The sequence below is a fragment of the Peromyscus eremicus genome, chromosome 3, assembly GCF_949786415.1.
Source record: "Peromyscus eremicus chromosome 3, PerEre_H2_v1, whole genome shotgun sequence".
Lineage (NCBI taxonomy): Eukaryota > Metazoa > Chordata > Mammalia > Rodentia > Cricetidae > Peromyscus > Peromyscus eremicus.
Genome location: NC_081418.1, coordinates 116,505,287 through 116,531,818, shown reverse-complemented (window position 1 = coordinate 116,531,818; position 26,532 = coordinate 116,505,287). Strand labels below are relative to the sequence as shown.

The 26,532-nt window shown below is 35.6% G+C and overlaps 1 protein-coding gene across 1 annotated transcript in view; it reads right to left on the bottom strand.

Annotated features, from left to right (window-relative positions):
- Positions 1–3,563: 3,563 nt before the first annotated feature.
- Cntn6 (contactin 6) overlaps positions 3,564–26,532 on the bottom strand; it is a 177,631-nt gene continuing 154,662 nt past the window's right edge. Inside the window, exons 10-20 of the mRNA XM_059256812.1 lie at positions 23,631–23,806; positions 23,159–23,276; positions 22,400–22,558; positions 20,283–20,432; positions 18,457–18,527; positions 17,620–17,854; positions 17,325–17,440; positions 15,160–15,346; positions 5,491–5,603; positions 4,510–4,678; positions 3,564–3,664 (exon numbers count right to left, since the gene is read on the bottom strand). Coding sequence (XP_059112795.1) covers positions 3,564–3,664; positions 4,510–4,678; positions 5,491–5,603; positions 15,160–15,346; positions 17,325–17,440; positions 17,620–17,854; positions 18,457–18,527; positions 20,283–20,432; positions 22,400–22,558; positions 23,159–23,276; positions 23,631–23,806 — 1,595 coding nt within the window. The remainder of the gene's footprint in view (positions 3,665–4,509; positions 4,679–5,490; positions 5,604–15,159; positions 15,347–17,324; positions 17,441–17,619; positions 17,855–18,456; positions 18,528–20,282; positions 20,433–22,399; positions 22,559–23,158; positions 23,277–23,630; positions 23,807–26,532) is intronic.

Below are 26,532 nucleotides of genomic sequence, written 5' to 3'. Positions count from 1 at the left end.
CATGAACAAAGACTTGATTTTTTTCATAGTACATTGGCTACTGAATGCAAAACACTTTACCTCTTTAAGTGTTCAATTTACAGTTGTAGATAATTTTTTCATCTATGAACAACTTAGAATCATCTTCCAGGCACACCAAGTATTTCATGTTTATTGTGTCCTATAATCATTGAAATTTTTATTGCATTTATTTATTTAGTATATGTGTTCAAGTATGTGCTACAGTTCATGTATCTCCATACAGATACAATCTACAGGGATTTGGTTTCTCCTTTCATCTGCTGTGGGATATCCTGTATGTTGGGAATAAATAAAATGCTGATTGGCCAGTAGCCAGGCAGAAAGTACGGGATAGGTGGGACAAACAGCTGAGAAGCTGGGAGGTGGAAGTCAGAGAGAGATGCCAACCTGCCATCCAGGGAATAGCATGTAAAGGCAACAGGTAAAGCCACGGAACACGTAGCAACATATAGATTCACAGAAATGGGCTGAGTATAAGAGTAAGAGCTAGACAATGGTAGACCTGAGCTAATGGCCAAGCAGTTTAAATAATATAAGCATCTGTATGTTTATTTTATATGTGGGCTACAGGACTGCCGGGGCTTGGCAGGACCCGGGGAGAAAAACTCTAGCTACATTCATCCTGTGGCTCCTGGGGATTATGTCGAAGTTGGCAATAATCACCTCTACTTGCAGAGATTTCTCGCTGATTCATGATCTATAATCTTGATATTAGCACAGTGAAGCTAAATAGTGTCTCATCCTTCAAATAGTAGAGATTTGAATAAAGCCAAAGGCATGATACTTATGATGAATTCAAAATTATATTCTAATATTGAAAGCCACACATCCAAGAATGTATAAATAGAACAAATTGGACTCAACATAATTTAAAACATGAAAGAGAATACAAAATTGGGTGGGAAGAGAAGAGCATGAATCTTGGGGGAGTTAGAGGATGGAGAGAATATAATCAAAACACAATGTATGAAGTTCTTGAAGAACAAAAAAAAAAGAAAAAGGAGAAATAAAGATTTGAAGAAGATATAAACGTTAGTAATACATCATACTTTTCATGGTCCAGAAATTATGAATGAAAGCCATACTATGAAAACATATTTAAGAAAAAATATTGATATAACTTTTAGAGTAAAAAATAAATAATTATTTGTCTAATTTTCTGGATCAGTAGTCACAAACCTCATAGTAAATTTAATTCTCAACCTCTGCTTAACAGGAAGATATTAATTTTGTCTCAAAAGTTAAACCATTCAGACCACATGTGTGGTGATATTTTATTTGTATGTTAATAAATACAGTTTACCTGGAGATCAGAGGTAATAGCAAGCCATTAACACAAAAATCAGGCAGTGGTAGCACATGCCCTTGTGTGTTCAAGGACACACTAGGGAACAGCCAAGTGTGGTAACTCATGCCTTTAATCTCAATACCAAACATAGAGACTTGGAGGTCTGTACAGACAGGCAGTGACAAGGAAGTGAGGTAGCTGGGCTAAGAGCCAATGAAAGGGCAAAACAGCAAGGCAATAAACCCTGGGTAGATGAGAAGTAGCTCTCTTGGTTAGCTGGTGACTCTCACTAGTTCCCTGATCTCTAAGGCATTCACCCCTATATGTGGGTCTGTGTTTATTTTTTAATAAGACCACTTAGAAACTCATCTACACACATGCTAGAAAAATACAGATGTATCTCTGATGGGCAGCTGTTAACAGTCAAACAGTAGTTTTCATTACTTGTTTTGCTCCATAAAAGCACAGCTAGCTCTTGTTGCAATGGAAATAATGGGCTTCTTACTTTGGACATGAGGTACTTACTATTCACATAAGGTGAAAACTCTATAGAAGGTTGTTGTCCACCTGCTTCTAACTACATGGGGGAATTTTTAGCAATTTTGAAGTATTTTAGAAAGATTATAATAGTCAGAGGTTGTGGGTGTTCAGAAAAACAGAATTTGCTGGACATGACAGCCATCACACATAAGAACTAAGTAGCTGGCTTTGACTGCATATACCAAACCTGAACAAGACGAAGCCAGTCAAATTCCCAGCATGAATGGCAAAGGGGCTCTTGAGTCCCACCCCTAGCTTAGAAGATATTGGCAAACAATACTACTGTGTACTTCCTGTACCCATTCATATACGAGCAGCACATAATGAACTCAGTGGGCTTAGAGAAAAAAGATAGAAACACATGAAATTGGAAGAAAAAATGGTGATGGAATATGGGGAAAGAATTGGAGAGGAGGGAATTGGGATCATTTTGATCAAAACACTTTACATACATGTATGAAAAATTCAATAATAGAACATATATAAACACTTTATATACATGTGTGAAAAATTCAATAATAGAACATATATAAACGTACATTATTTTGAGGATTATGTGATTTGTGGACTGTGAGGAAAATTCAAATACTTTTTCAATAAAACCTTGAATCGTGTTAAAAAGGCAAATCTAGTCCCCCAGAATGAAAATGAGTGGAGCAAGCCAACAGCAGGACAAAACCTGTCATTTTAGTGACTGAAATGGAGAGGTCTGAAGAATCACATTCACTTTCTATTTCTCTCCAGACTCTGCTTTTGTAGCACATGGGGCTACTGGCTGAAATAGGTTAACCCTAGAGAAGAATTAACCCGCAAAATCTTACTAGATCCAGATTCGCAAGTTTATTACTTTCTTTTTGAGATTATTTTTATAATTACAGAGTTTTGATTAAAAAAAAAAAACACTATGACCAAAATGTAGAAAATCTGATCAAATAAATGTTTCCAGATTTTTTATTGTGTAAAAATAAGGCCACAACTATCAGTTTATAAGAAGGAGCTGGAATTTATTCACCAACTTTAATTTAGGTGTCTATAGTTTCTGCTAAAGTGTAACCTCTGTTATGGGAACTTGCTTACCAAATATCAGAATTATTTTCAGTGAGTACTGATTTCTCTTCATTTCTGTTTCCTTGACTAAAACCCCCCTCTCTGCTCTTTTCTTATCAAGACTTCTAAAACCTGAGAAAAGATGATCTTCATGCATACTGACATGTTTTCAAATATGAATATTCTTCCAGCTGGATTCAGAAATTACAGAAACATGGCTTGGAAAATCTGATACCTGGGAGCCTTCCAACTATAAACAAATGATTGTATTTTGTTTCAAATCAGGCTAAGAGGTAAATAGTGAAGTATATTATCTGGAGCACATAAAATGGATGTGAATTTACACCTGTCCCATATCTATGATCATTAATTGAAGTGGTTATTTATATTCTCCATATAAGTCACCTAAAAGAGGCAGCAGTTTTATATCCCCCAGATTAATTTAGCACCCTCCAATGTGTAATGATGTGTGAACATTAAAATTCCAAGTGTTTCAAAGTGTTTAAAACCATTTTATTAACGTACCACAGATATTTACAAGATCTTAGTAATATACATTTTTTTCTTTCCAAACAAGTCTGTATTAAGAATACTTGTGATGGACATTGGGGAATGTATTTACAGAATAATTTGCTTTCAGAAAATTTCCAAAGATCCATGGATTGATTCATTGCAAAAGTGGTTGAATAGCAAAACAGTAAAAAATCCCAACCATTGACAGGAACTGGGTACTTGGCCTTAAAATTTGAACTCCTGTAGAACTCAAACCTGGAAAATACAAACATTAGATAATGACCTCACATGACATAAGATGGCTTACTGGATTAATAACACAGGACAGAAACTATACAGTCATATTTGTCTTCAAATAATATTTTATTACATTGTATTTAATTTTAAGAAATGACTCCTATCATAGGATGCCATCTCAAACGAAAAACTGAAAAAGATAAACAATCAAGTTGGTGAAGCCTACTGAAAGTATATTAAAACTAGCCAACATTTGGTGGCCAGTGACTTCTACCGAGAAGCTTTATGCAGACGTGAGCGTGATGCTTCTAAAGCAAAAACAGTATTACTTGGTATCTCTAGGACTGGCCTAATTGGAAAATGTAATTGAGAAGGCTTCAGCTCAGTCTAAATGCTACAATTGATTAGTGATGTCTGCCACAGACATACAAAGAACAGCAGAGACATACCTACTTCAGTTTCACTGTTCCTACTTTGAAACAATTGACTATTTGTGAAAAAATAATAAGTCCTAAATGTTGTGCCAGTATACAATTTATGAAATTATCCCCTTTGTTCTTTTCTTTTATTCTTCTTTTTCTTCTTCCTTCCTTCATTTCTTTCTTCCTTGGTTTGATTTTATTTTTATTTCTTAATTTTCAAATGAGGAAATAGAACATTGTAGAAATGCATGTCCACTGTTAAATTTGACAGGTGATTTAAGGAAACACTGGTTTGTCAACTCCAGCTCACAATTGTAAATGGAAACAAAGACCTTTTGGTTTGTCACTCAACTTTACACAATAATTAGAAAGTCCCTGGGAACTTTCATGTTGCAACTGCCTAGATTAAAAGTCTGTGCCAGAAATAGCAATTTGACTTACTTGACATTTTTGGAATTCTTATTTCCTCACTGCTGCTTCCATCTCCACCATCACTGACAGTTCTTATTTCAATCAAGTAGTCTTCTTCAAATGGAACCAGAAGCTCAGCGGATGTATTATTTGTTTCCAAAATATGAGTTTGACTCTGTCTGTTTTGCCGATAGAGAATCTGTATAAAAGGAAGAGTCAAGTTAATATGAGGCTGGAGTTGGTTAAAGGTTCAGATGCTGTATAGAGAGGGATAAAGAACATATTTATAACAATTCTCTCATCTATAATGACAGTGTCATTACCAACATCATACTTCTCATGTGCATACATCCTGGGTTGCCTTATCATTAAATTTACTTTTAAGAAACAATATTTCACTGGGATCCATGTTCCTGGGACAGGAGAAGATTTATCTTAAATATGGAGTCTGAATAAATTAGCTCCAGGGCTTTCTATGATAAGTCATTGTTCAGTTTGGACCCACTACAAAAGTCTGAATATATATATCTGCTCAGAGTTAATTGCCATTACCACTACAAGAGATTACTTGCCCTGGACATTCAGAGATGCTCTTGGTGCTCAATGATGTTCTTATGAGATTCCTTCTATGCTGTTAAGAGCCTATATCACACTGTATCCTAATTTCTAATGTTCTATTTAAATTAATTCTTTGGCATCAATCATGTATCTTGCATACAAATCCAAGTAATTGTTATGACTTGATAGCAATGGCAATAGCATGAAGATTAAAAAAGGTTTACGCTATAGGATTTGGATTTCCCACCGTTCACATCACATTATTCCATATACATTACTGAACCTAGAACACAGAACCTTTTTAATGAAGAATTGAAGTTAGCAAGGGTAATTTCAAGCAATTTTTAAAAATATCCTGATAAACCCATGTGCACAAACTATGCTTCTATTTGATTATAATATTATTCTTTAATAACATGATTGATTTGATTAAATAGAAAACTAAATACTTACCTTATAGCCCAGAACTTCAGACTCATTTTCCATGGTCTTTACATGCTCCCAGTTCAAGCATAATTTAGAATTTGACAGCTTCCATGCAATGTTTGCTGGTGGTTGGCTTGGAGCTTTAGAATACAAAGAGCCAAATGAATGTTAATCAGTTCATAGGACAATGCAGCAACATGAAAAGGAAAAATAAGTCCCAATAAATAGCATAAAATCAAAGATGTTATATTTTCATTTGAAATATAGTGATTCTAATCACAGTAAGGAAATTTATTAAAATTCTGGTCATTTGAGAATGTCTCTGTGACAGGCTTATGAATCAATAATGGTTTTCTGAGTGTCCAGTATTAATTTAGTAATCATTGTAGTTGAGTTTGCTTACTTTATAATACAGAAAAAAGATGGATTGTTCGGTTATTTACTTTTGGAATTGGCTATTAATCGATGAACAAGTTAACTAAATTCAAGTTGGAGACATTCTACATACATATACAGACACATACATACTGGTGTTCATTCCTAATACTTTTTATTTTATTTATTTATTTTTTGAGACAGTTTTCTCTGTGTAGTTTTGGTGCCTGTCCTGGATCTTGCTCTGTAGACCAGGCTGTCCTCGAACTCACAGAGATCTGCCTGGCTCTGCCTCCTGAGTGCTGAGATTAAAGGCATGCACCACCACCACCCGGCTCATTCCTAATACTTTTATAACCTTTGATGCTGTATTCCTATTTTTAACTGTAATTAACAAAACCAACTCAAGATATTTTAAGCAAAATGAGACTAATAAAATATGAAACATATAGGATAATATCTTAGAACCCTGCTAGGATGTGGCAGAGCCTTAAGAGAAACAGTGTCACCAAGTGAACACATTCCCTCTCCACTTCTTATCGCAGGGCCATGTTGCCTGGCCAGCTTACCATAGACTTCCTTTTTTGTCACTCAATATGAGTGTCAGAAATCACAACTGTGCACAGTATTTAAAGTTTGAGACTTCCTCTACATGGAGATCACCAGGCTAGAAATCCTAAAGGAAATCTGGTGATTTGTCAATTATATGAGGAGAGACCTTAATTTGGACACATGTCTATGTTAGTTCAATCAAGGGTGGCTGTTTACTGAAAAAAAAATGTATAGTTTATATTATAAATGTCTTGGGAACACAGACATAGGAAAAATCTTCACAGGTACATTGGTCACTCCAAATAACAGGTACTATGAACCCAAACTGGAGGTCTCAGCCCTTTGAAATCAATGCTGTCTTGGAGAGAAGGAGTAATGCATAAGGAGGCGAGGATGTAGAACTACTGTTCTGAAATAAATTATACAGTTCAACACTAACGATTTACATATGAGAATGATAATGTGATTTGTAGAGTAGGAAGTCAGTTGTCTCAAAGTACACAACTAGCAAGTAGCTGAGTCAGAAGAGAATCTTGGTTTCTTGGTTCCTGTCCAGTGGGTTCGCCATGACAACATATTGCTACTCGGAGAGTCCACATGATTTTTTTTTTTGAGATTGAAAACAATTAAGAAGAGATTTAAAATACTTCATCTGCAAGTCTGAGGCAGAAATAAAACTGCCCGGAAAGATGCTTCTGTTCTGAATTTGAAGTGCTAAGTGAGCCTAGCATTTAACTCAGAGCAACAAGAAAAACAGATGTGACTTCTAGAGCATTTTGAAACAACTTCTGTCTAATGTCTTATATGTCACTTGAATATGTTAAACATGCTGAATTAGGGACAATGCTCATGGCCTCCACAAGCTCAGTCTTGATCACCTAACCTTTTTGCCAAATTTGGTGTGTGACAGCTACAGAAGTATTTACCCAGTAGTATCATGAATTCCAATTATTATTTATTATAGTTTCATTTCATTGAAAGATAGCTATTTTGCATATTTTTAAATAAATTTTTGATGGTATGTGCCCTTTACTACTCTGTATTCTTAACAGCTAGCTCAGTGCATGGCTCAAATATTGATAAGATGACAATTCAGATGTACTAAAAGAAGAAGAGGAGGAGGAGGAGGAGGAGGAGGAGGAGGAGGAGGAGGAGGAAGAAGAAGAAGAAGAAGAAGAAGAAGAAGAAGAAGAAGAAGAAGAAGAAGAAACCTGCACTATGCAGTCGAAAATTAAAATTGCTCCATATCTCATATTTCCATTGTAATATTGAACATCCAGCATGATTCACAGGTGACTAAATGGGTACATTGTATTCATCATACTATCCTATGATTGAGGCCAAATTACCATGGTCAGATCTATAGCCTTCCATATGTATTTATATGGACCAGTTTGACTGGCCATACCTTGGATCATTTCATGACAAAAAAAAAAAACCAAATTGCAATTAAAGGCATAAAATGTCTGTGTTTACTATACACTGCACATATACCAAATGATATTTTTATTTTTGATGGGTTTGGTGGCAACCACACTATTACAGTTATCTTCCCTTAATTTATTCCAATGTGAATTTTATAATATTTTCTTCAGCTATAAAAGAGCCAATATCAAAATTTTCAATAGATATCAGAGACTTTATATCTAGTATACTCTTTGGACATGTTTCTTTTCTTTTTTATGTTTTTTCAAGACAGGGTTTCTCTGTGTAGCTTTGCGCCTTTCCTAGAACTCAGGCCGTAGACCAGGCTGGCCTTGAATTCACAGAGATCCACCTGGCTCTCTCCTGAGTGCTGGAATTAAAGGCATGCACCACCACCACCCAGCTATGAATATGTTTCTTCATAATTATTCATCAACACTAACAACATGTTATAATCAACAGAGAACATATACAGATACAGACCTCCAATGTTACTGGTAGACTTTTTTTCTGCAAATATTCATTCATTGCTGTGTCTTTTGTTTCTTCAACTGTTTTAGAGTAAAAGGATTCCCTTCAATACTGAGTCTACTGTTGAAGTAATATACAAGGAAGCAGGGAGCTGAGTCTTACTACCTTGAAAGACATATAGTTGTGACTTTGGCAATGACCTTGTCATTGATATGTATGCATTTGTTTCTTCAAATAAAATAGCAAAGCATCCCATGGCCACACCATGGGAAGAATTCCTTGGTAGGTATGACCAATTACATGGATTACCTAGAACGTTTGACTTCTCTTGCTGTCTGGAGGATAGGAAGACTCTGATTTTGAGGTCAAAGAGCTGTTGTTGTAACCAAGAGCCCTAGTTTTATTATCTCTGAAGTGAGAATCATAATTCCTGGTTATAAAGTTTTCAGTTCGTATGAAACATATTAGGAAGCCTTCTTCACTTTGCCAGTGGTTTATATTAAAGTCTCAATGACCATTACTAGTTTCTTGTAAGTATAATGATTTTCCACTGTCCTGTTATGAAATAATCAATTTTCAGTTGTGTTGAAAGTGGCTTGCCACTAATAATATGATTCTAACATTTGTAAATGATTCATTACTTAAATATAATTAGCATAATTTGAAGATCAGTCACTTGTGACACTGCTCTTGAGTTCACTACATACTTATGAAAAGAAAATGCTCTGAAAGGGTCTCAGCTAATTTCCTGGGAAGTTTGGCCTTATGAACATGTTTTTCTTGATTTTATCTTCATTTATAAGCATGGGTGTCAATGCCATCTATCTGATCTTAGAATCAACAACAAAACAACCAAAAACTTCTAAAAGTGTTTTGAAGGCTATCACCTTAATATTTACACTCTTAACAGTCCAGGTTTGATATGGATGATAAAAACATAGAAAAAATTTCTTTAATGAAATTAGAAGTTCTGATACCTTAAGAAAGCCAAAACATTTGTCACATGAACATTTGTTGCATGTGTTACAAAACATGTTGTGGTGTTTGTATCACACTCATGAATGGTAAACTCAACAAGCCAACACTTTTTCTACTTTGTTTTAATTTTTACAGGCAATCTCCAAAGACCAAAATCATGTTCTATTAATCAAGTGACAGAGTGGCAGTAAACTAGCCCTTCAAAGCTCTAATGGTTTCCCTGTAATCAATTTTTCTGTAGATGGCATTTATATTCAGCTGTAGTTCACACTGTGAACCCAATTCAAAAACAACTTCTTATGTTACACTTCTAAGTAACAGCATGGGGTTGACATTTGGGCAAGAGAGAAAGAACATAAGTGCAAGATGGAATAAAAGCTTAATGCTTCCTTTATGTCTAAATATGGATTGATTGAATATTTACAGCAATAAAGAATCCAGTACAGAGTGCTAGTCAGTCAACGTCCAGGTCCAAACTGAGCCAAAATTTACAAACACTTTTTGTGGTAGTGTTTGAAAATGACTTTCTACAACAGACGCTGTGCTTTGTTTATACTTTTCTTTTCCTCCTGCAATGGATGTAAATATTTTCTTCCTTTTTTTGTAAATCTAAATGCTATCAAAGTGACGCCTGTGCTGACCTCAGTGTGTTAGCTGTACCTCTTGCATGTCTTAGAAATACATTATTTTTTACTAAGGTGTTGTACTTAAAAGTATATATATCATATACATTATTTGAAAATAACCACCTAACAATCATCATCACCACTATCATTAGCTTAAATAGAAACAATAATGTACTTATAAAGCTTTATTTATACCTGTAAATGTACAGGCATATACATACAGATATAGAGATCTTTTGACCTCTAACTCTTAATATTGTGCATGTTTACTCATATATATATATATATATATATATATATATATGTATATACCCTTCTCTATATTCTTTTTTATGTGTATCTTAGCCTCTTGTTTTCTTCCTAGTATTTCTTGGGTTCTGTTTTTGTTTTTGTTTTGTTTGTTTGTTTTTGGTTTTTCGAGACAGGGTTTCTCTGTGTAGTTTTGGTGCCTATCCTGAATCTCGCTTTGTAGACCAGGCTGGCCTTGAACTCACAGAAATGTGCCTGACTCTGCCTCCTGAGTGCTGGGATTAAAGGTGTGCGCCACCATTGCCTGGCTATCTGCCTGGTATTTCTTACAACGTGTAGTAGTGTTATTTGTCTTTCTCTTATTCTAGATTGTTTACCCAGTAAGAGAGAAATTTTCAGCAGGCAAGCATCCATCAGAATGTAAGACTGTATGTGGCTCATGGCAGCACTATTCACTGATTAGAGGACAGAATCTTCATACTGAAAAAAAAAAAAAGTAATGAAGTTCTGTCCTCTCCTTAGTTTTGCACCTCCTGATAGCCAATCATGAGAAGCAGAGATTTTTGGTAAATGTGAGTTCTCGTTTCTCAGACTTCACAATGAAAGAGCAAGTCCCAAATTGAAAATCTAGATGGTGACAGTTTCAATGTGTGATGGATGAAGTTTTTTTTTTCTGCTACCAGTATTCAGAGGTAATCTTGATGTCACCTCAAGGACATGGAAAATCAAAGCTAAATCCAAGGATGCCACTTAGAATCAGGGCTGCCTTCAATGTTTCATTAAAGCCATTTCACCTCTAACACTTTGGATATCCTTTTGTGGCCCCTGATGAAAATTTCTCTAAAAAATTTCATAAAAAGAAAGTGAAAAGTAGCAGTACTTTTGTTTCTTTTAAAATGGGAAAAAATTAAAGTGAAATTATGGGCAAAGTGGTGTAGTACATGTTGCCATGCAATGAGCCCTCACTGTATCTTAATTCATTGGGTCTCCTTTAAGTGTGTTATATCCTTAGGTCTCCTAACAACCTCCAGAAGTAAGCATCATCTCCAGCTCTACTTTTCAGGTACAAACATATATTCATAATTATCAAGTAAAAAAACTTCGGCCCAGAAGTTAGCTCAGCTGGTAAAGTGTTTCTTCACAAACATGAGTTCAATTCTCAGGATTTAAAATGCCAGGTGTGGCACTGCATACTTGAAATCCGTACTCTGGAAGATGAAAAATGGAGGATCCATGGACCTGCTGGCCAGCATCTCTAGCCTATATTCATTTTTAAACTGTAGACCAATGAGACACTGTCTTAGTTAGGGTTTCTATTTCTTTGACAAAACACCATGACCAAACAGCAAGTTGAGGAGGAAAGGTTTTTTTGGCTTGCCCTTCCACATTGCTGTTCATCACTGAAAGAAGTCAGGACAGGAACTTAAACAGGGCAGGATCCTGGAGGCAGGAGCTGATGCAGAGGCCATGGAGAAGTGCTGCTTACTGGCTGGTATTCCCTGGCTTGCTCAGTCTGCTTTCTTATAGGACCACCCAGGGACAGCACTACCCACTATGGGCTGGGCCTTCTCCCATTAATCATTAATTGAGAAAATGCCTTAGAGCTGGATCTCATGGAGGCATTTCCTCAATTAGACTCTTCCCTCTCTTGTCACAGTAGCTTGTGTCAGAAGTTGGATATATTTCTGAGCTTGTCTTTTGGCTTCCATAGAAGCACGAACAGATGTGTATAATCCTCACACATACCTGTAACCCCAGAAACATACACATAATAAACATATTTACACAGGTTAAAATAATAATGTATGGATGAGTTAGAATTTATGCCCCTACTTCTCTCACCCTGGAGTCCTATTCTTACTCTTTGAACAGTTCCACAATAGCCCAAAGCTATATGATCTCTCCTCAGATATAAAGATATTGAAGAAGGGAGTTGGTAGAATTGTAAAAAGGACATTTTCCTGTTATTATGAATATCAGGAGCACTCTAAATTTAGGGTCTACTTAAAGACAGATTAAAACACATAAGTTGCAGATTTACCATAATGGTGTGGGTACCACTAGATCACTTGCCCTTTGCCACTTTGTCACCTGTTACACAGAGAACTTTCTTTGATACGGGAGGAAAACTGCACTTAACTGTGGGGATAAATATTAATATTTAGAATGTAGTCAGGAATTATGATGGTCTAGTAAAATGGTGGGTGTAAGTTCTCCTCCAAGATCCATTACTTCACTAGCCTTAGGAGTTGGTTAGGTTTATGATACAAACACAACTCCTACACCTCAGGCCCAGGGATCATTGCAGAAGAGTAGGGAGAATTAATAAGACACAGAACAAGAAGTTTTCTGTGAGATTGTGTCTCCTAGAAGTATGAGAGAGGCTACACCCATGATATATAATCAGCATGGCTGCCTAAAAAGACCTGAAGCATAATTAAAAATGAAGGACATGCTAATGCAAGGGAGAAAGTGGAGTATCATGCCTAGATGGAGGACAGGAAACAGGGGGATGCTTATAGTGAGAAAAGTGGTCTTCCACAGGGAAGAGTTCCACCTGATATTGGTGGTTAGCCCCAAATCATATACCTATAAAACAATGAATACAGACAATGAATACAGACTTGTGACTGCCCAAGATGCTGAATGAGATGGTTGTGGGCTTAGCCTTAAATAAGTAATACATACCACATCCTCTAAAGCTCATGGAACGTTATAAAAGATGGATTGGGAATATTAAAGAGCTGGAAGACACCAAGAAGAGCTGTGAACTGACATGCTCTACTATACATAGTCAATGCAAACTTTAATTCATGACAATTGTGGCTATCTACAATAGACCCATATAAGATAGGCTTTGTCAGTAATCAGTCATAGAAGGAGTAGGGGTTTAGTAGGCCCTACCCTTTACTGCTGAATTATTGACTACTGATGCATTCCAGGAGATGGGTATCAAGGTCTTCAATTTTTTACCCTCTGATGAGCCTACAAGTATCCAAGAGGAAGCTCTACACCCATGGTTACAATGATGTCCTGATCAAATTTAGTTGCTGTAGGTATCGTTCTGTAGTTTATGAATGTGTTGCTCTGATTTGGTTGACACATAAAACGTTGATTGGACAGTAGCCATGCAGGAAGTATAGTATAGGTGGGACAAGCAGAGAGGAGAATGCTGGGAACAGGAAAGCAGAGTGAGGAGTCACCAGCCAGACAGTGAGGAAGCAAGATGTAAAAGTACTGGTAAGCCACGAGGCACGTGGCAACTTATAGATTAATAGAAATGGGTTAATTTAAGATATAAGAACTAGATAGCAAGAAGCCTGCCATGGCCATACATTTTCTAAATAATATAAGCCTCTGTGTGTGTACTTGGATTTGAGTGGTTTCAGGAGCTGGGTGGACACAGGAAAACTCCAGCTACATTTAGTTGGTCAGGAAATCAAATGAACAGACTTGAATGTGTGAGAGAGATTTGTGGGAAGAATGGGTTAGGAAAGGATGGTAAGTTATGGGAGGCAATAAGGATGAGAGTGGTCAACATACATTGTGTACAGATGTGAAATTGTCTAAGAAACATTTTAATGAATAAAAATATTTTAAACTCTAAAATAAGAAAGACAGAAATAAAAAAAATACCCAAGGACACACACACACACACACACACACACACACATGCACAAACATGTGTGTGCACATACACATGCACGCACACACATGCCTGCACTCACACGCATGCATACACACACATACACACAAACATACATAAACACAGAGGGAGAGGGAGAGAGAGAAAAAGAGATACTTCCAGGCTCAATTTACCTTAACCTGGTCAATTTGATTATAAATCAATTTATTTATTTATTTATTTTAATTTTATAATTAATTTAATTTTACATATCAACCCCAGATTCCCCTGTCCTCCCTCCTTACCCCTCTCCCCCGTTTAAATGAGTCTTGGCTCAGTAGCTACAGTAAAATGTCTCTAACCCTCTCACCTTATTACCATACACATATTTGGGGTCTTTTCAATACTAATCATATACATTTCTAATAAGCATTGATTTTGTCTGAGCTAACAAGTGAACTATAAACATCCCTTCCCCTACACTTTGGTTCCTCTCAATCAGAAAGAATTAATGCCTGTACAAGAAAGAACAAATACAGGGATCAGGTAGTCCAAGTCCATCTTTGGGCACTGCTATGAACTTCAGGCTTTGATGGTGAAAACGTTGGGGCAAGTAGCAAGAAGTTTGAACATATAAGGTTTAGACTGAGTCCTGATTCAATAGTTAGAGTAAAATTTCTCTCACCTTCTCATCTTAATGTAATACATATCTTTGGGGTCTTTTTTACCACTATTCATATACATTCCTAGTAACCCTTGATTTTATCTGAGCTAGCAATTTAGACATATACGCCTCTCCCTCAAGGAACAGTAGACTGCAATGGGGCAGATTTTCCACTAAATACAGACAATTGTATGTGATGGCTGAGGTTGTACACTGGAGCAGGAGCAATCATTTTATGGCAACGAACTTGTTAGCTGTTTTTAGTTATGAAAACTCAGAATTTACTAAAATTTGAACTAGACCTTTATTAATTATCTCTTTGACGTTGACGAAAGTCTATGAGAATACAAATACTGTTGCTTTTTCATACTTATATAGGCGAGATGATTGATACTCTGAAGACTAACTAAACTATTTGTCTTCAAAGAAGAGAGGTTAGTATTTTAGCGTACTTTATAGGAAGCAATAAAGATCCTGCTCTTAAGAACTATTCTCTTATTATGGATATTATCAAACTCCTTCCTTTTTAGAATTCCAAAAATAGCAAAGTGACATATTTTAATTAGTGCCACATAATGTCAAAAATTATCTGTAGTTAAGTCACAAACCAAATCACCAAGAAGACTCAACAGTAAAACCATGTGGTAGGAAGGATTAAATGGCCACAGAGTACAGGAAAAATTAGCTACTCACAGATTAGTGTCATGACCTGGATTGTGACAGATACTTACGGGACTTCTTGGTGGTGACATTGACTGGAGGACTTGAGGGTCCTGTCCCTGCAGTGTTGTAGGCTCTCACAGAGGCAAAGTAAATCGTATTAGCTCTTAGACCTGTGATATTCTTGGTTGTGACATTTCCACTGACTCTAATTTTACCAATCATAGATTCTTTGGAGTTGTCTGTCCAGTATAAGACCTGAGTGGCAAAACCAAATGATGAAGAAGTTATTGTTTTCTGAAAAATGTCAACCATTAAAGTATGGTAAATGACACATGTATAAATGATAAAGTATGTTTAATTAAAATGGACACATCCATAACAAAATAAATATCTCATAACTATAGAGAGTAAACCAGAAATATTTACTGTGAAAGAAGGGAACCTGAGTATTTTTAGGTTACCCAACTCATTAATGAATTCTCTAAAGGTTAGCAGCTTTAACAAATGGCATAAAATAATTTCAGACCAAAACAAATTCCATGCCATCAATCAAAATTTCAGTTCTGATGTTTTGGTATTACCATTTCTTTTAGAGTTCTTGGAGTCCCAGGATAATTAATAACTCGACTCACTGTGATCTCTTGCTATGCAATAAGATTGTTTCAGACACACTGAAACAAGACAAAATGGCATAAAGTTCAGTACCCCGTTAAGCCCCCAAGTTGGAATCTATGTGTGTGTAAAGAATCCATAGGATGAATTTCAAAGAAATGGAAGTGGAAACAGCTGATTTTAGAGTTTGAAGAGAAGCAATGTTGGTTAGTGAGGAGTTTAGAGATTAGATAAATACAAGGGCTTGCTGTAAGAAGTTTGATATTCTAGGCATGACATTTCAAAAAACATCTGTCATGTGAGTATAAGGTTTGTTTCTTTCAGAGAGATCATGGGAGAAGGGGAGACAAAGTGCAAAGAGAAAATACAGATATTTAGAAAGGCATTGTTCTATAAAAGACAAAATATCCATGCCCTGACTCGTTGGACTTGCAAGATGAAGGACAATAAGTGATTAATGGTGTTCCCTTTACTCACCCTCAATTCTTGTACGTTGTGAAACAAAATCCTACAAACGTGATTTACATCATTCTGTAGAGTTTAAATGGAAAAACAATTGAGGAAAAATCTGTATTGTTTTCTCTTTGTCACTTTGGTCCCTTGACCTTGATGATTAAACCTTTGCAAGTCATATTCTAAATAAATTTCTCAGTAAAATTCTGTGGTTTAAGATCTACAAAGGTTTAAATTTCCCCTCTGTAAGAATACAATGCCTATACTTTGAATAATTTAATAATTTAGTTTCATGATCATTTGAAAAAAAAGTTATTGTGTTAAGAACACTTCACGTGAGCTCTGTCCTCTTAATAGATTTTTATCTATTACTTTTGCTGTATACCTGCAATGTTGTAGGGCACTCATCTTACTTAATTGCAACTATATACCTATTAAAATGAATATTTTATAATGCTAAATTTGTTTGCATAAGACCACCTGGAAACATTCCTATGTCCTCATCTCTGTCTTGAGTTGAAATTTTGCAGCTTGGATCATCAATGCTACTCCAAAACTCCTGTATTGAAAGAGTGGTCGGTTATAAGCCAATGGAATTATGGGGAGGTAGAGGAATCTTGAAAACGTGGTGCCTTCTAAGGAGAGTTAGAGCACTGAGGTCACACCATTGAAAGAGATAATTGACACTGGACTTGTCCTGTATCATTGTTTTCTGGCTGCCATTGCGAGCATTTCCCCCTTTCAGTTGTTCTCACAGCCAACAGGTCCTCATTCTGACCCCCAAATCAATAAGCCAATTATATACTGAAGCTCTGTAACTATGAGCCAAAATAAATATCCATGCTTTTATTTACAAAAAAAAAATTTGCGTGTATGTATGCAACTGTGTGAATATATGTGTACTTGTGTGTATGACCATGTGCATCTTTGCATGTAGATGCCAGAAAAGAGCAGAGATCTATCTTGCCAGCATTCCCACACCCCCATTTCCCACATTCTTCTTTTAAAATAGAATCTTTTAGCTGTTTGGGTACATTAGTATAAAGCAGAGTAACAACAGATGCACTGTTACATGACAGGAAATAGGGCATCTTAACAAACTCCTGTGCAAAAGCTCTTGTGTAGTAAGCTGCTGCATATATATGCACAGTGAAGACAAATGAATTACCTCATAGCCCAGAACTCTTCCAGTATTTCTATTCCAAGCAATGGCGTTCCAGGAAACCTCCATTTCAGAAGCCGAAAAACTCTGGACAGAAGTTCCTCTTGGGGCCAGCTGAGGTTCTACCATCAAGGAAAAGACATCACCTTTAATAGAGAGCCTCAAAGAAGACAAAACCAAAGAGAGAGAGGGGAGGAGGGAGGGAGGGAGGGAGGGAGGGAGGGAGGGAGGGAGGGAGGGAGGAAGAGAGAGAATTGTACATATTACAAGGTAAAGTATCCCAGCACTAAAGGTAACTTACCATCTTCTCCAGAGTAGACAATGGACACAGTACTCAGGGACCCTTCTCCTTCATTGTTGTACACTCCTACTTTGACTTCAAAGGGAGACAGGGGCATGATGCTTTCATTTCTGTAAATGAACCTTGATGATTCAACAAGTGCTACCCTTTCTTTCATCCAGGTTGTGGAGCCCACTGGCCGGAACATGATGATGTATCCAAATCCCTCTCCATTCTGTAGTTCTTCTGGAATGGACTTGGGCAGAATGCAATTAACCACTGAGTCATCCTAACCAAATCTTTTTTTTTTTTTTTTCCCCTTTTTTTTTTTTTTTTTGGTTTTTCGAGACAGGGTTTCTCTGTGTAGCTTAGCGCCTTTCCTGGAACTCACTTGGTAGTCCAGGCTGGCCTCGAACTCACAGAGATCCGCCTGGCTCTGCCTCCCGAGTGCTGGGATTAAAGGCGTGCGCCACCACCGCCCGGCCTAACCAAATCTTTTGAGCTACTATTATATTTGTTGATTACTTGATGTTTCCTAGCTAATCAATAAAACGGTACCAATCCACCTAGTCACAATTACAATACTACTGACCACCACTCAGTAAATTCTGATACTGTTTTTTTTTTTTATATATGCAATATTTTTTCTGAGTTAGTCTTATTCTCTTACTTTAATAGAAATAAGAGCTGCATAATACTACAATTTAATAACTTATTGTCAGGATAATGTGCATTTTTCCCTGAATATTTATATATCTTCTATAGCAATCAAATAAAGCTTTGTTGTTTTTTTCAGTGTTCTCTCAGGCTAGCTAAGTGTTTCTCCTTCAAAAATAACTTAGTCCGACAGAAAATTACCTCCCACGTAATGACGAGTTCCGATCTGCTTCCACCGCCTCCATTGATATTTACTGGTGCCACAATCGGGACTGCAGACAACCAAGAAAAATGTGGATGGTTAGGATGAAAGAAATAACTTCATCAAGAAGAGTTCTATTTGGGAGGGTTTCACCTCTCAAAGCTCTCACCCTGGCAGACTGAGAAAGTGTTGAATTTTTAATGAACATAAATGATGTTTACACACATCCAAATTTCTAAGAGAGAGGACACAGTTTTGTTTGATACATGGGCACCTTGGCTCGAAAATTAATTAAAAATCAAGTAACATCGTGTGTTTGACATTATTATGCATCATCTACTAATTGGCAAAATGATGTTGCATTCAGATGGTAACGGTGACACTGCTGATTTAGTGCCTAATTATACAGTTGTGCTGTAAACAACTTACTCAGGCATTACATTTATTAATTATTTTTTGTCAATAAACAAGCTGGATGTTTTTTCTTTCTTAACCATCAGGATATTTTAACATTTAAAATTAAATCCTTGTACGAAAATTACTCTGGAGAGAATGAGAGTAATTTTTAACTTTTCACTTGTAAAGTAAGATTTTTTTTTTTTTCCTGTAAAGCAAGTCACTGAAGGGCTATGACTTCAGCTTACTCTTTGGATATAAGACCAAGACACTGATAAGAGTGATGTAATAAGAGAGATAATATGTTATTCTACTCCAAGTCTATGAGGACTACAGTGGTAAACATGGCTCAAGGTAAATTATACATAAAAAATGCTAGGGCATATCTCAAAGGGAGTGGGTAGTCAGAATACAGATTTTATCACATACTTAGAAGGATTAAAAATACTTCTGTTGACATAATAGCAAAAGCGAACTAAATCTATAATAATGGGTAAAGCTGCTGTGTATGCTTTCCAAGAGTTGAACTGTGTAAAGTTATTTACATGGCACCTTTTTTGTCCAAGATTCACAAGTTGGGATTAAGATCTTGGATACAGTTGAGGATTTCAGTCAAAGATGAAAGTATGTGTGTGTGTGTGTGTGTGTGTGTGTGTGTGTGTGTGTTGGGGGAAGCTCAACTACTCATGTCAGTTTTCTTTCAGACTATTGTAATTGTGACTATCTAAAGAACCCCAGGTTGTTCACTTCATTCTTTTATGCAAATATATTAGCTCTATCAATAAGATAGTGGTATGATAATCTCATGGTCTTTCTTAAGATAACATTTGTCCACCTTACATTTTAAGGTTCAATTTACCCTTCATTTTGTTTGCTTATGATTTTCATGAAGTTCAGATGAACATAAGTCATACTATCTAAGTGTTGTCATTCATTTTGTCAAAAGCAGCAGGATCAGGGTAATGCTAACAGAGTTCCTGGATATATAGTACTGACAGCTTCACATATATTCAAGACTTTTCCATAGGCAGTTACTAAAGTAATTTTTATATTAATTAATATAATTTACATTAATAAATTTATATTAATTAATTAATAAAAGTGGTTTGTTTATAGTTTCCAATGTAATGAGAAGCAGAAAAAAATACTTTTAAAGATGTATTTTTTTAAATTCATGTATATTTAGGTTTGTGTAAATATGGACCATATTTTTGTAGGTGCTTGTGGAAATCAGACGAGGGTGCTAAAGCTGGAAATACAGGGAGCTGTGAGCTGCTCAATCTGGGTTACAAATGTGAAAACTAGAGACCCTAACTTATCAACACTAATTTTGTTCTTACATTTCTAAAGGACCCACAGAATCTATTCTTTAAGAACTATGACAGAAAGGATCTTCCATGTCTGCAGTAAACATTGATTTCTTTCTTACCTGATGCTTTGGTTCTCAGCAGTTCTGAAGGTTTGCTTGGCTCTCCAATCCCAATGTTGTTCCCAGCAACAACACGAAATTCATATTCCACCCAAGGACTCAAACCAACTACTGTTGCATTATATGTCTGTCCATTGAGAATTTCAGGAACTAATGCAAACAAGCAAAAATCAAAACTGAGCATTTAAGGTCATGAATAGGCACTAGTCAAGAACTCAAAGTTATTTCTATTTTTTTGCATTTGTTTTCATATGAAGCTAAAATTATTATTTTTTTCAGTTTCTGTGAAGGATTATGTAGGAAGTTTGATAGAAATTCAATTGAATAGGGTGATTGCTTCTGGAAGACTGGACATTTTCATGATGTTAATCCTTCTGATCAATAAACATGGGGGTGAAGTCTTTCCATGCTCTGAAGACTTCTTCAATTTCTTTCTTCAAAGTCTTATAGATTTTATTACATACATGTTTGACTTTCTTAGAATTATTGTAAGATATTTTAATTTTCAAGGCCATTATAAAAGGTAATGTTTCCATCAGGTGGGGGGGGAGGGGAGAGAACAAGGGAATCTGTGGCTGATATGTAGAACTGAATTGTATTGCAAAATAAAAATTAAAAAAAAAAAGGTAATGTTTCCATCTTTTCTTTCTAGGTCTGCTTGTCATTTGAATACAGAGGGGCTACTGATTTTTGTGTGTTAATTTTATATCTTACTACTTTGCTGAAAGCATTTATCAGCTATAGGAATGTCCTGCTGGAGTCTTTAGGGACTTTTATGAATAGTATTATAACATCTGCAAATAAACAGTCTCTAAACAGTCTCTGATTCTTCCTTTCCCATTTGTATTCCCCTGATGCTCTTCAGTTGTCTTATCACTGTATTGAATGGGTATGGAAAGAGTGTACATTCTTATTATGTTCTTAATCTTAATGCAAATGCTTTGAGTTGCTCTCCATTTAGAAGGGTACTGGATATTCGTTTGCTGTAAGCTACCTTTATTATATTTAGGAATGTCCTATCCCTAGTCTTCATATCACCAGTCTCTCTAGGATTTTTAACATGAAGGAATGTGAGATTTTTTTCAAATGTCTTCTCGCATCTAATAAAATGAACATGTTGTTTCTGTCTTTTAGACTGTTTATGTGATAGATTACATTTATTGATTTACATATCCTTACCAACCCTGTGTCTCTTCAATGAAGTGAATGTGATTATGGTGGGTAATCTTTTTATTTTTTTCTTAAATTTTGTTTGCAAACATTTTATTGAAGATTTTTACAACTATGTTTATAAGGAATGTTGAGATATGATTTCCTTTTTTGTTTTTTGTTTGTTTGTTTGTTTGAGTCATTATGTAGTTTGGGCATTATGTAATAGGGGCTTCATAAAAAAGATGTGGAAATATTTGTTCAGTTTATACCTTATAGAATAATTTGTGGAATATTAGCATTAGTTCTTTTTTGAAGGTCTTGTAGCAATCTGCACTGAATCTGTCTGGCTCTTGATGTTGCTGTTGTTAGGATATTTTAAATTACTATTTAATTAATATTTAATTACTATTTAACTATGGTTTGGGGGTCTGTTTAAATGGTTTATTTCATTTTGATTTAACTTTGGTATGCTCTATATATCAAGAAATTAATTCATTTCTTTTAGGTTTTCCAGTTTGGTAGAATAAAGATTGTTAAAGTATATCCTTTTGAGTCTCTGAATTTCCTCATTGTTTGTAGGAATGTCTTTTCATTTCTCAAATTTGAAATTTGGATCCTCTTTCTCTATCTTTTGGTTATTTTTGTTAAAAGTTGATTTTTTGTCAAAGAACCAACCCTTTATTTTATTGATATTTTTCTATTGCATATTTTGTTATTTCTATTGCATTAATTTCAGCCCTGAGTTCATTTCTTCCTATCTACTCTTGTTTATTCTTGTTTTTCTTTGGGGCTATTAAGTGTATCATTAAGTTATTAATATGAGATATCTCCAGTTTGGGGATGTAGGTAATAATTTATATTATTAAAATTGTTGTAAAATATGTTAATTAGGGCTATCAAATTAAAATTATTATTTCCATGAGAATCATTATTAGACAATCACCACAAATATGTAAGTCATGTACCTGTAGCAACAGCTTGCCAACCCACGGAAAAGGGTGTCCGAGTCTGAATGGTAAATATTTGAATGGGGCTGTTATTATCAGGACCAGGTCTCCAGCTCAGCTTGGAGGTGGTACTTGAGATGTGTTCCACTTTTACATCTTCTGGAGGACCAGGGGGACCTGGAAAATATCATTTATGACAACTATGTTGGAAATATTTAAACACATCATTTAAGGATTAGAATGGCTTAGTTTACCTGCAATACATAGAAAATAAATTACTGAATACAAACTAGTGGTTGTAGATTAAATATTAACAATCTGTCATATCCAGATAACACATTAGCTTAGAAATGCTATCTCTGGAGACTAAGGAATACTAATCATGCATTTATTGAATAACATATAACAATGAGCTATTTCAAAATTAATTCATCATTAATATCCAGTCTCTCTCAAATGTATCCTAAATAAATATAACTAATATGGACAAATGTGAAATCCTATATAGTTTATTCTGCTCTGACAGTAATGCCTAATTAAAAATAGAAGGCCAGTCTAAATTTTAGGAATTGTTATTTTGTGCTAAGCACAGTCATTTATTGGCCATAACCACAGAACCCATGATATGGACTCTTGGAATTTACAGAACAGGAAATTACTTGTGGTTTTCTCTCATCCCCTTATCCTCATTTAATTCCTCGAACAGCTACCATTTATGTATGGACATTTCTGATCATGAATAAAAGATCGAACCCCTCTTTCATCATTTCTGCTCACCTCTCACAATGATATCAGCTACAGCAGACAAGCGTTCTAGTGTTGTTTGCACTGTGCATAGATATTTTCCTGAATGTCCTAATTGAATATTCCTTATCATCAAATCCCCAACAGATTCCTGAAGACAGAAAGAGGGAGCTGCATGAAAGCATAATCACACACAGCGGGTCCCATTTTCTTTACAGCTGGGTGGATATTAAACATAAGACAGTTTTGAAATTAGAAGATATACTAAGATTATTATAATTTTCTATAATTGATCCCTTTTATTATCCCCTTTACTCTAATTGCATCTAGAAAACAAGTATTTCTGAGAAACATATAAAATAAAGCAAAACAAAAACAGATGCAGCTTTATACACAGATAGTGATTATGCCTGTAAATAAAGACGGAGAGAACGATTATGAACTACGTGGATTCATGTAAAACATGCTTTGTTTTATTAAGAACTTCACAATTTCAGATACTTACTCCCCCAATTCTTTCAAAATGCGCCACTCCTTTCTTTAAGTCTATGACATCTCCATTAAAGTACCAAACAAATACAACTTCCATGGTGGGGTCATGAGACACTTGGCATGGTAAAACAATACTCTCACCAACTGTAACATCCATTTTAGATGGCGGTATTGTAATGACAGTTCTCTCTGTTGAGAAAAGATTAGTTTTTAAAAGCTTAGAAAATGTTAGCATGTGGTTATAAACACATACTTTTTAAAGTTATGCTATTATTTTATGAAAAGGGAAAACAAAAGTAAAGAACAAAACACCATTACATTCAGTATAAAAAAAATTCTGTTTTCAAACATCTTGTACTTGCCATTTTGTGGCTTAAAGTTATAGACAAATGAGTCATCTGTATCACCCTCTCCCTCAAACCTCAGGGACCAGAGCAAAAGGGGGCCAGAAAGATATCAGAGATAGAGGTTGTGAGGCCTGGAGAGAAGCAGTGTTTTCTAGATATGACATGGTTGCTTCATTGAATACCTCATAGCAGCTGTGGTTGTTTGCACAAAATCAAGCCAGTCGACACTGTAGCATAGATCATGAAGGGGTTCATGAGACCCACCTGTGATGGAGGAACTATGGGCACTTGATCATTTTGGGAGGAAGGAGAGTTAGTTTTTTTTTTTTTTTTAATTGTTGTTGTTGGCGGTAGTTTTTATTTTTTTAACGTTGTGGTCCCTGGTAGATTGAGAATAATCCAGTAAATTGTCCAATATCCAAGAGCACATAGGAAACACAATGAGTTATTTTAAAAAGGTGATTTCATGTGGATTTTCAAAAATGCTTGAGTGTGATTTGTCTTTTCCCATATTCCCGCCTTTACTCTGCCTTCCCATTCTCCTCCCCATTTAATCTTCTCATTCTAATTTCTTCATTTTCTCTTTATAAAGCCGTGTGCTATTTTCCCTTGCTTATAAGACCTACCTTGTCCGCCTAGTCCCTTACTAGCTTTCTAATTTCTGTTTATGCTAGTTGAAACATATATATATATATATATATATATATATATATATAATGCATAAAAGCTAGCAACTGCATCTAAGAGAAAACAGGCAATATTTGTTCTTTGGGCTCTAAGTTACCTCAGGCAGCATGATTGCTTCTAGCTCCCGCCATTTCCCTGCAAAACTAATCATTTTATTTTTCTCAATAGTTGAATAATATTCCATTGTCATATTTACCACATTTCCATTCTCCATTTATCAGCTGTAGAGCATCTCGCTATTTCCAATCTCTGGCTATTCTGAATAGAGTGACAATAAACACAAAAGAAGAAGTATCTCTGTAGTCAGAGGGAGACACCTCTGAGTATGTGTCCAAAAATGGTAAGGCTGGTTCTCGTGGTAGATGGATTTTGAGCTTTTGAGGAACCTCTCATGAATTTCCATAGTGGCTGTACTAATTTTCACTCCCACCAACAATGAATAGGTGTTGCCCTTTTTCCTCATCCGAATCAACATGAGCTTTCATTTGTTTTAATGATCTTGGCCATTATGACTGGTGTGAGATAAAATCTTAAAGTAGTTTTAATTTGCGTTTCTCTGATGGCTAAGGAGGTTGAACATTTTGAAAACATTTATCTGATGCTTGTGTATCTTTTGAGAACACTCTGTTTAGTTCTATGTTCTATTTTCAAAATTAGGTTAATTTTTTCTTGATGATCAGGATTTTCAGTTTGTTTGTTTGATTTTCATGTTTGGTTTTTGCTTTGTTTTGTTTTGTGCTTCCTCATAATTCTAGGTTAATCCTCTGTAAAATATAAATTAGTACAGATTTTTCCCTTTTTGTAGGCTGCTGGTTTGCTCAAACGATGCTGCTCTTTGCTGTACAAAAGGTTTATTTATTATTATTATTTTTTGCTTCCTAGATCCCATTGATTATTCATTGTTCTTTTTTTTTTTTTGGTTTTTTGAGACAGGGTTTCTCTGTGTAGCTTTGTGCCTTTCCTGGGACTCACTTGGTAGCCCAGGCTGGCCTCGAACTCACAGAGATCCACCTGCCTCTGCCTCCCGAGTGCTGGGATTAAAGGCGTGCGCCACCACCGCCCGGATATTCATTGTTCTTAATACCTGTGCTATCAATGTTTTGAATAGTCATCCTTTTCTGTGCCATATGCTTTCATGTGCTGATGAGAACAAGCCTATTCCCAACTTTTTCTTCTTTCAGATTCAGGGTATCTGGTTTTATGTTGAGCTCCTTGACCTATAGAGACCTATTAATACAGAAGCTTCTTAAAATATAAACATATAAGCAAGGAATTTAAATGGAGCTACAATATAATGGGGGAGACAATGCTCCAACTAGATATCTTATACTACCACTTATAACCCCTCAGACTGTACCAAGAATAAGTTACATCTTATTGAGCCATTGGCCAATGGAGCTCTATAGAACACCCTAACCAGTACAGTTTATTGCCAAGGTTATTAATTACCCTCCAAATCTAATGGTAAGGCTCTACTGAAAAAGACAAACTTACTTACATCATCAAACATGGAGAAACTGAGCCAGTATTCAACTAGAACTTTCACCCCTACTGACTAGCATTTGTGATGGTAGAAGGTACTTTGCACATTATAGGAGGAGAAATTTAATGACTAATATCACCCAACTGTAAACCCTGTGACCTACAACAGTGAGCTTCCTGTATGGTATACTAATATAATAGTGATGTAAATGTTATGGAAGTAACCAAGCACTTTTTGATTGTATATAAGGTCCCTTCCATGAGGTGGAACCCATACTTGACACTGTTAAAATTTCTAAAAATCTGAAACTAGATAATGTCATGAGCCTAAGGGAAAACTTACTACTATTATTCTGCTAAATGAACATAGATATAAAATAATTCCTGATGACATACTGT